General features: G+C 33.9%; 1 protein-coding gene across 4 annotated transcripts; it reads left to right on the top strand.

Annotated features, from left to right (window-relative positions):
• The first annotated feature begins 979 nt into the window (after positions 1–979).
• LOC110601836 (bZIP transcription factor 16) lies at positions 980–10270 on the top strand. 4 transcript variants are annotated; one of them, XM_021739182.2, is made up of 13 exons: positions 980–1137; positions 1878–1984; positions 2080–2136; positions 2245–2319; positions 3228–3317; positions 3398–3457; positions 3548–3717; positions 4342–4396; positions 7153–7195; positions 7288–7577; positions 8990–9067; positions 9166–9291; positions 9830–10270. In XM_021739182.2, exons 2-13 carry the CDS (start codon positions 1913–1915, stop codon positions 9944–9946), a joined length of 1233 nt encoding a protein of 410 aa, XP_021594874.1. In that variant the 5' UTR covers positions 980–1137; positions 1878–1912; the 3' UTR covers positions 9947–10270. The 4 variants fall into 4 exon arrangements, with proteins under 4 accessions (XP_021594874.1, XP_021594875.1, XP_021594872.1 ...); XM_021739183.2 differs by having other exon boundaries at positions 983–1372; positions 1921–1984; XM_021739180.2 differs by having other exon boundaries at positions 984–1372.
• The last annotated feature ends 227 nt before the right edge of the window (positions 10271–10497 follow it).

Genomic DNA, 10497 nt, shown 5'->3' with positions numbered 1-10497 from the left:
ATTTAAACTGCTATTTGATTTAAGTATATATATATATATATATATATATATAAAATCTTATTGACAATAAATTTATAATAATTAATAAACATTTAACCTATTAACAGTATATTAATAAAATCAAAATAAACTAATATGTTTCATACATAATATTTTCTAATTGTCTAATAGATTTCTCTGCCCTCTTGCACTTACTTCTCTTTACATTCTCTTTGATTTCATTCAACCAATCAAAGACTAAGGTAGAATTGTCTCAGTGTTTTAGGTTAGATCACTTATTATTTAGACATGAGTAGCATTTATTACTTTTATTTAACATTTATAAGATAATATAAAATTATAAAATAGGAAAAAAGTGTTATTATTTTATTAAAATAATATTTTTTAATTATTTAATTAATTAATTAATGTAATATCGTCTTTTGATTGTTCCGGCTCTTTGAAACCACTTGAAAAGTTAAAACTCTGCTAAGCGGCTTTTTCATTAGACTTTTTTTAAAGGTTTTCTATTGAAAAATAGGGTTAATTTATTTTGGAGATGTTAACAATACTTTTTTTTAAGTTAATTTAATTTATACTATGTTTTATTCTTTTAATTTGACTTCCGTGGTTGCTCCTTAAATATTCGATGAGTCCTAGGATGCTTGTGTTGATAAACCTTCTCATGCATGGTTATGTTGTTATCATCCATGGCCTCACTACTTTGAGAACAAAACAGTGCGTCTCTCCAGCTAGTTGCAACTTTGATCAATGGCTCATTTTCCTTCGGCTGGTTCAGTTTTAACTCGGATCGGATCGGATCGGATCTAGTTCAGGTTGTTAGAATTTCTTTGGTGCCCATATTTTTTGACCATGGTTTGGGCTTAATTGCTACATGTCTCTCTTTGGACCCTTTGCATCGTATTGGGCCTTCCATTCTCTTTCCATTAATAAACTATTATCTTAGACCGAAAGAAGGAAATTTCAACCCACCCCAATCACTGTAATTCCTGACAAATGGCCACCACGCGATCATCATAAGTGTGGAAAACACTCGCCCAGCGGAAAGGATTTTCTTTCCTCTGCATCAGCGACTACCGTATGACGACCCAAGAATGTGAACCGTGAACCTCCAACGTCTACACCAATAACTCACCCGTAATCCCAACAAACCCTAATTTCTGATCACTCCCAAATTCTTACCTTATTTTTTATTTTGATTTTTTTTTCCTTTGTAACTGCTCAAATTATTCTTTTCCTCCATTATTGCCGCCTAAGCTTTTCTTAATTGGCCTCTGTATTCCGTTGCCTTTTTGGTTTATCAATTTCTTAGATTTCATACTCATTCAGTGGATCAATATTCGACTTTGGTCTTTTAAGGTTTTAGCAACTGGTAATAGAATTGTTTTTTTTTTTTTTAATATTGAATTTGGTTGAATTTGTGAGTTTTAGTTGTTCATTTGCATGCTAATTTTAATTGTTATACATTTAGGGTTATATTTCATTAATCGAATTGAGCTTTTATTTTGTTTGTTTTCGATTAAGTGATATGCTTTCAAGTCTGCAGGTAAAACTTTTTTTTCTAGATGCATGACCGTAACTTCCTTTATGAAATCTATAGTTGGTATCTTGAGTTATTAATTTGAAGTTGTCGAATTATTGTACTCAGCAAATAGTACTATTGTCTATGCATAAGCGCTTATGCAGTTTTGCTTGTTTTCTCGGGAACTATTGAATTTATTAGATTCTTCTTTTTCATGGGTTGCAAATGTTTGCTGCAAATTTTGGTATTAACGATTGTTTGTCTTAGCAAGTTCTATGCGGGGTCTAGTTTGCGTAGATTACTTGTGCATATCGGGTAAGAAGTCCCTATTGTGATAATGGTGGTTGTACTGTAGGATGGTTTGACGAATTATTGAAAGGTTGTATAACTATGGGCAGCAGTGACATGGATAAACCAGCAAAGGAGAAAGAGGCAAAGGCCCTGTCTGGTACCACTGCGCAGGTCTACTTTTGTGTTTATTGAAGTCATTATTCCTTGTTTTAGATTAAACACTTTTACCTGCCCAAAGTGAACCAGTTTAGTCCTGTGTTCTTCAGGAGCAGACTTCAACCACCAGCGCTGGCACTGTAAATCCTGAATGGACGGGATTTCAGGTACACTAGACAAATTTGTTTTCTAATTAAGGAAAAAAAAACTGAGAGAAAAGGAACATTTTTGATCTTTTAGTATTGGGATTATCAAATTTGTTGTTTCTTCAACAGGCATATTCTCCTATACCTCCACATGGGTTCTTGGCATCAAGTCCCCAAGCTCACCCATATATGTGGGGGGTTCAGGTACTCGTAGATTCCTTTTTATATTTAAGGTTTATGAATCAGTTATTATTGACACAAATGCACATGACAGCATAAACTGGCTACATTTGGTTGTGATGATTTATGTTAAAGATTGATTTTTTTTTTCCTCAAGAAAGGAGGCAGTGAGCAGTTAGTAGAGAGATTGAAGTAATGAATCCCTTAACTATCTTATTCTGGAGATGGAATGAGTTACCTAGAGTTTTGGCAGTTGCCTCTCATTAGAGTGGAGCTCAACTAATTTGTTTGTGTTTTTATGTATTGACCTTGAGCATGATATTTTGCCTGATATAGGTGAACATTTTTTGTTTTCAATTTTTTATTAAGACGATGCAAGTTTAGAAATAAGATCATTGAGATAGTCCTTTTATAACTTGTTGCGAGTTAATATATTGTATGCTTTTATATTAGTTTTGCTTCAAAATATAAACCATCTTTTTTCATGATATTATTTTAAAGTAAGTTTGTGGAATTTCATTGATATTGGAGCATACTGCCTAATTCAGACGGGGCTGTTTCTAGGCTTGTGCAACTCCACATTGATTGTTTAATGCACATTTACTCAATTGTTAGCTTTTCCATTGTTTTGATCTACATATTCATAGGCTTGAAATAACATGGCCATTAATTGAAATCAATCAGTTAGCTAACGTACTACATGTCTTCAGCCAACAAATTTAGTAAGTTGTTTTTGAATTGCAAGAGTATTTGTCTCATCTAACTTTTTGATGGTTTTGATAATTTTTATGCTGATCTTACCTAACATTCTGCAATTATGCTTAAAATCTTCTCATTTGCATTAGGTTTCTTTTTTTTTTTCCTGCTCAGCTTATGTAATTTTACCTTATTTGAAATTGGTGCAGTTCTAATGAAATTTTTTTTAATAACAGCATATTATGCCTCCTTATGGTACCCCACCACATCCATATGTTGCCATGTATCCCCATGGTGGTTTATATGCTCATCCATCCATTCCTCCGGTATTATTTGCTTAACTCTTTACATTTTTTCGTTTTCATTTTTTGGATTCATCTAAAAGTGAACCTTTTTATTTATATAGGGATCTTATCCTTTTAGTCCTTTTGCAATGCCTTCGCCGAATGGTATCAATGAGGCATCTGTGAGTTTCCTGTGCCAAAATTATTTTGCCTATAGGATGTATTCGACCTTATGCTTACATAGAAATGAACTCATACTAAGTTTGTCATAGGGATATACACCGGGTAGCACAGAAGCAGATGGGAAGCCATCTGATGTGAAGGAAAAATTGCCAATTAAAAGGTCCAAAGGGAGTTTGGGCAGTTTAAACATGATTACAGGGAAGAATAATGAGATTGGTAAAACATCAGGAGCGTCTGCTAATGGAGCTTATTCTAAAAGGTGACCTTGTCAGACATGTGGATGAATGGAACATGTGGTGTTCAATTATTGTAATATTTGTTGGTGGCTTGTGGATTTATGCCTATTTACTGGTACCATTGCATTTATGTTTGTTCCAACTTCCAAGCTACTTTTTATGCACCTTTTATTCGATGTTAGGATAAAACTGTATATAACATGGGGAGGAGTCGATTGCCAGTTTGCAACCAGCTAGAATATATTGTTTCGGATGTAATGTAAGGAAAATTCACTTATAGAAGCAAGGACCTTTCGTTGCCCATCTGTAGCTTCCTGACCAGATTAAACATTTTTTGCTGTTTTTAATTAAATTAATTTGTGAAAGTTGTTTATAGAAACTAGAAGAATATATTTTCATCCTACGATCTTATTCTTGAAGATAATATAGAAGTAGTATTTATAGTTCAAGGGAATGGAGAATCCTGTATTGCTCAGGCTTACAGATTTGTATTTATTTTCTTCTTATTTTTCTGAATACTGAAATTTCTGATTATTAGAAATGTTAATGGGGTTAGGTGGTCCCTTTTTCTTGTGTCTATTGGCTGCATTGACTTATTGTTATTATCGAGTACATCAATTGATGTTGGAATTACTCTTGATATGTAGTGCTGAGAGTGCAAGTGAAGGCACAAGTGAAGGAAGTGATGCCAATTCACAGAACGTAAGTGCTGCAGCCGACATTATTATTATTAATTTTTATTTTTCTTTTTACTTCAGCTCTCTTGTATTTACATCAGCCACTTCAAATGTGGATTTTCTGGTTCATTCACTTTATCACTCAGAGTAGTTCCTTCATTTTGCCAGAAGAAATTTTTGCTTGTCTGCATGCCTTTGTAAATTTCATTGAAATAGTGTAGTTTCATAGTCCTCAAGCACTTGCAAGGCACTATTATCACTAATAGCACCTTTATGAATTATGAACATGGAAATCAGGTTGGAGTCCATGTTGATTTCATTTCATTTTTCCTGTCATTTTATTTTCTGATTGAGGAATATATGATCATGTGTTACATATTCTCAGTATTGTCAGTCTGTAATGTGTATGTATCTTTTTTGTCTAGCAAATAAATTTTAAGGCATGTAGTTATTATCCTTCAAATGATTGGCCTGAAAATCACACTACACAAGTAATTTCATTCTGGTAGTTTTTGGCCTTGTTATTTTCCTGTTAAATTTTCATAACTAGTGCAATATATAATGGCTTAATGTGTCAGTACATCTCTTCTTATCTAAAGGGAAGGTAAACGATACCATCACCAAATGTACTTGGAACTGAGGCTTCCTGTGAACTAGTCTGAAAGTATATATATAAGAAGGCATGGTTAGAAGTGTTATAGTGTAAAGATTTAAGCATTAGTTTGTGTCAGTATATCAAGATTACAAGAGTGAAATTAATCTATGCCCAACTTAATTTGAATTTTATTTGTCCTGGATGTGGCTTGTCTAATTTCATCTACCTTATGGGTCTGGTCATTGGTAAGCAATTACGTTTCCTTGGATTATGTTCTTATGTTTAATTACGAAACATGTTTTTCCCATTCTTCAAGTTGTCAAAAGCATTCTCTTTCTGAAAAATTAATTTTGTACAAGATGGTCTAGAAACATATTTTATGAATAACTGAAATTTCTGGGCATATGAAAATGACATATCCTGGATCTTTCAGAAATGGGTCCTTGATAATAAATTGTTATGTGAAGAGGATTCCATTGCATCGAGAATTTCTTGGAAAAGACATCTTTATATTGGCTACACAAATATTTTTAGTTTTAAAAGACCATTTTTTTAATGCTGCCATTAGGTCTTAAGTTTATTAGCAACTTTGCAAGACTTCATTTGTTGCCAAGACAGTGGATACCTATTGCACTACTGAGCATTAAAAAGCCTAAAGGGATAATGATAATATTAGCTGTTAGGGGGAAAAAGAGGTCTTATTTCTAATTAAATCTTTGTTCTCCGTGTATATTTGAAAATAGGCTTTTCAACTTCTCTTTCTCCTTTCATGACAAGCTAGGAGAGCCACAACAAACAGGCTCTGTTCGAGATTACGTGAGGGATTTTTCATATCTCATGCTAAATATAGGGTGATGGATAGGTTTAGGACTGGATGGAAGTCCTACTGTCTGGCCATAGGGAGATCCGGTTATTTCATTGTTTTATAGATAAGACTGTTGAAACATTTGTCAATGTGGCTTTTTTATTTCCCTTAAATTCTTTTATTCAAATGAGAGATCCCTTGGGATTTTAAAGGAGTGTCTTTCATACTGCCTAATATCTTTTGGTGGGCCCTTCTTGATGCATGCATAAAGGGGGCAATACTTTCAACAACTTAAAGTGTAGCGTAAAAACGTTGTGATATGCTTTGAGTATTCAAATGAGTAAACAAGAAATCATGAGGAATTAAGGAGAAGTCGAATTATTTATGCTGAATATCACGTTTGGAAGACTGGGCTTATTTATTTAAAATTTGTAGATTTAATTTCAGCCATTATAAATTCACTTTAAGAATAATAAACTCATAAATGAGATATTTTAGTGTGTTTTTTTGGTATTTTTTATAATCCTATATAAAATAGGAGTCAAATTAGTAGAATTAGATATGGTTTTCCTTATTTAAATAAAATTACCTTATATTTTTCTTCAATTAGGATTTATTTTGTTTTATTTTGATTTCGTATTTCAACTAAGATTAGGATATATTTTGTTATAAATAGCTTTTATTTTGTATTTAGGGCTGAAAAAGAAGTTAAGAAGTAAAGATTTGATATTTTTCTCCATAATGAAAATTTATTCTTAGAACTTTAGTTCCTCTCTATTGTTTAGCAACTTATTAAAGTTTAATTTTGTGATTTTTTAATATGGATTTCCTCATTTAAGTCTTAGTTAACTTATTAAGAATATCTTGTGGCGTTCTCTAGCTGGAATCACTTGATTATCTTCGTTTCTAATCACATTGGTTGAATAGGGTTGATTAAAGACGTTGTAGAGCAATCTTATGGAAGATATCTTTACCTCGTTCTTTGTCTAAGTCGATTATGGGTTTCGCATCACTTATCTATTAATTATTTGTTTTCTTGATTGTTGCTTATAATAGTTAAGGAGATACCCTATCCTCTGAGTTGTTTTCTTTATTCTTATTAATTATACTCTCCCCTTGAGAGAGACAAACTGGGGCAGAGGACGTGTGATTTTTCAAGCCTGTGTTGTTGCTCCATAGGATGAGCTCTTGAAGGTTTTCCAGATGTAGGCATTTTTTGAAATCACATATTTGCTTGTACTATAGAATTTTGTGGTTCATTTACTTATAGGAGAATGTCTTCTTTTTTTTTTTTTTTGGAGGCTGGAAGAATACAATTTCTTTATTTGTTTCCTTGTTGTAATAGGATTTTCAAGTATTCTGATTTCCTTGACCTTTGTAGGACTCACAAATGAAGTCAGGGGGAAGGCAAGATTCTGCAGAAGGTTCAATTATAATAATTTTGCTATATCATTAGTCATTATGTTGGCAATTATGTGTTTTTTAATGAAGAATTTCTATATTATCTATATTACAGCTGATGCATCTCAGAATGGTGGTTCTGTGCATGGTCCTCAGAATGTAGGGCAGAGTATGCCTCATACAATCATGAACCAGAGTATGCCTGTTGTGCCGATACCTGCTACAGGTGCCCCAGGAGCTCTACCTGGTCCCACAACCAACTTAAATATTGGAATGGACTACTGGGGACCTCCAGCTTCATCTGCTATCCCTGGAATTCATGGGAAGGTTCCAAATACTCCAGTAGCTGGAGGAATTGTTTCTACTGGATCTCGAGATACTGTTCAATCGCAGATTTGGTTACAGGTTAATCTTTGTCCATGAATTGATGTTTCAAACTGTTGGAATTTCTTTTTCTCGTCATTCTTTTACACAAACTATTGAGAATCTTATACTCAACAGACCAGCGTTGTGCATTGTGCTGATAACAGTAAGTCGGTAACAACTATTGTGGATGATATCTTTAATGTTTTTTTTAAAAAAAAAAGGAAAAAGAAATATGCTTTGGTAGATTAGGGTTTCTGAAGCTCTTCTGGTGCATGAGAATTAATACTTGTGGCAGGGATTAATTAATCTTTGCAACTGCTTTTCATGCACTGGTCCACTTAAATACTGTTCTTAATTTGCTTCTTGGTCATACTCTGAATTGCTGATAGTCCACTCAGTGTTTTAAGATTCCAACTTCCAACTCCCTGCAAGATTGGTTTTGTCATCTTTTTGTATCTAGATTTCAAGTTCTATCATATTAATTGATAGTTGAAAGAATTCCCTCATGAAACAATTCAGATTTTGCCATCTGCAGAATTTTAGTGTTTCTATGGTTTCTAGGCTCTGTATGCTGTTTTTAAGGATGCATTAAACTAAAAGGGTATTGTGTCAGACATAGTTGCATTTTCCACTGAAAATGAACTAATAAGATTTTATGGTTTAGAAACCTGATAAGTGAAGAGAGATTTGGTGAAAAAAAGATAAAATAATCTTTCCGTTGCAGCTTCAACTTCACAAATTTCTGTTTACATTTGAAATTTCATCTGCCACACTATAATAATATGTATTATGAGAATGGTAAAGATGTGCGGTATGTTTGTGCTTGCAATAAGGTGAGAGTAGATTTTGGTTCAACCGAAAAAAACGTAACTAAACTGTTCTAATTTGGATTTCTAATATATTGGTTTGATTTCAGTAATCTTTTTTTTTTTTAAAAAAAAACTTTTCCTATTTGGTTAATTCAGTGAAAAAACTGAATTAACTAAATCTAACTGAAGTTTTATTAGTGTTCTATGTTGTTCTGCATCCCTATCTATAAAGGCTACATATGTTTGCTCTCATCATTTTGACTTTCATGTGGGCATACACAACCCCGGCCTTCCTTAGTTCTCCTCAATCTCACTTCTCCCTCATTCTAGGTCTGCTGTTCTGCTTCACCTCCTACTCCTTGACCATCTTCTCTTCATCTCCCTCTCAAGACCTTGCAGCTTCATTTGGGACCTGTTGCAGTCTCAATCAGCGTCTCTGTACGTTGCACCTACTGCCATGAGCACTGCACGTGGTCCCATCTCACACCTTTCTTCATGTTGCATCTCCCTCAACCTCAAGGCTCTACTCTTTAGTCTACACTCCCTGCTTAGTTGCCTATCACAGAGGAAAGAGGTTGTATTCAATTATAATGATCATATAGTCTCTTATGTTTTTACATATTTTTATTTATTTACTGATAGGATGAAAGAGAGCTAAAGAGACAGAGGAGAAAACAGTCAAACAGAGAATCTGCTCGCCGTTCTAGGCTGCGTAAACAGGTAATGAAGTGTTCTTCATAATCCAATGCTTTACAGTTGTATCCCAGGTATATGCCTCTATTTGAATTAATTGGATTGTGTGCTGACTTTTGAGTCAGGCTGAATGTGATGAGTTGGCCCAGCGTGCTGAAGCCCTAAAAGAAGAAAATGCCAATTTGAGATCAGAAGTAAACCGGATCAAGAGCGATTATGAGCAACTTCTTGCAGAAAATGCATCTCTTAAGGTGATGTTCTCTTCCTGGTTTGATCTGTTTAATATTGATACCTTTTTTTGTTTGGTTTTCCTCCTCACTGGACATGCAATGAATAATTTGATAGCAGATGTTGTAATGCTCAGTGATCAATTCATGATTTTTTTTTTTTTTTCGTCGCTCTGAGCACACACCCTGCAGAATTTTATTGGGAGAGAGCTGATCCAGTGGTGGGGGCAGAACTATGCAAGAAATTAAATTGGGGAAAATTTAATTAGGAATAATATGCAATAAAGGTGTCTTTCACTTTTATTTGCACTACAGTTGAGGAGGAAGAAAAAACCAACTGTGAACCATAGCACCATAGGTGGTTTGGCTAAGATGTTCATCTTCATGAATGGCACTGAACACACCACAGCTAAGCCAGTCTTCTCAGACAACATGAACACCAACACATGAGGAATATATGCATTTTAATTCTGTTATGAAACATAAATGTTTAGAACTAGCAAAGGTCATACTTTTTATAAAAATGCCACTTTGATACATTTCTGGGGGTTTATTATTTCAGGAGAAACTTGGGGAATTTACTGGGCATGAAGATTTTAGAACTGTCAGGAATGACCAACATTTGAACAATGATGCACAAAAGACTGGACAAGCAGAGGTTGCACAGAGTGGTCACTAGGACCTAACTACCCTATTTAAAGCCACTTTTCAGGAGCTTACCCTAACCAATTAGCAATAGGAGTTATTTTGCATAGCTTGTAGTTTTTGAAATTTATGAAAGCTGATCTTTTACAGTTGTAGGATCTGTCCATCTTCATTATCTTCCTAAATTTCTTATTGGGTCTGCCTGTAACAATGATGAACTCGGAATGGCAATGGCATGAAGAGTTAAATTTGTGTCATACCCTGTTTTAAGAGGGTTGTATTTATACTCAAAAAACTTATGTTGACTTTGTTTTTTCTTGTAATTTTCTTTCAATATATGTTGGGGTATTTTTAATCATTCAACCATATGATGAGGGCAGCCTTGATATCACTGATCAAATGTTGTAACCTTTAATCAGCATGTAAAGAAAAACTTCAGGCACCTCTCAATGGTGCAATTAGTAGAAGATTTTAGGCCTCAAGACAACTTATAGCACAGAAATTGAAGCATTACTTGCAACAAGAGCTTGGTAAAACTAACATACTCATCACATTAATGATTCCAACAATTTTTTTAATCTCTAT

This window comes from Manihot esculenta, chromosome 15 (assembly GCF_001659605.2).
Source record: "Manihot esculenta cultivar AM560-2 chromosome 15, M.esculenta_v8, whole genome shotgun sequence".
In the NCBI taxonomy this organism is placed as follows: Eukaryota; Viridiplantae; Streptophyta; class Magnoliopsida; order Malpighiales; family Euphorbiaceae; genus Manihot; species Manihot esculenta.
The sequence above is the reverse complement of the archived record's forward strand: the minus strand, read 5'-3'. Positions and strand labels throughout refer to the sequence as shown.

What these genes read in the sequence shown, in the direction of transcription:
- LOC110601836 (XM_021739179.2), top strand. Translation starts at nt 1,737, where the DNA reads ATGGGTTGCAAATGTTTGCTGCAAATTTTGGTATTAACGATTGTTTGT. An exon ending in CTGAATGGACGGGATTTCAG is followed by an intron (nt 2,137 to 2,244) that starts GTACACTAGACA and finishes TTTCTTCAACAG; the next exon opens with GCATATTCTCCTATACCTCC. An exon ending in AAGGCAAGATTCTGCAGAAG is followed by an intron (nt 7,196 to 7,287) that starts GTTCAATTATAA and finishes TCTATATTACAG; the next exon opens with CTGATGCATCTCAGAATGGT.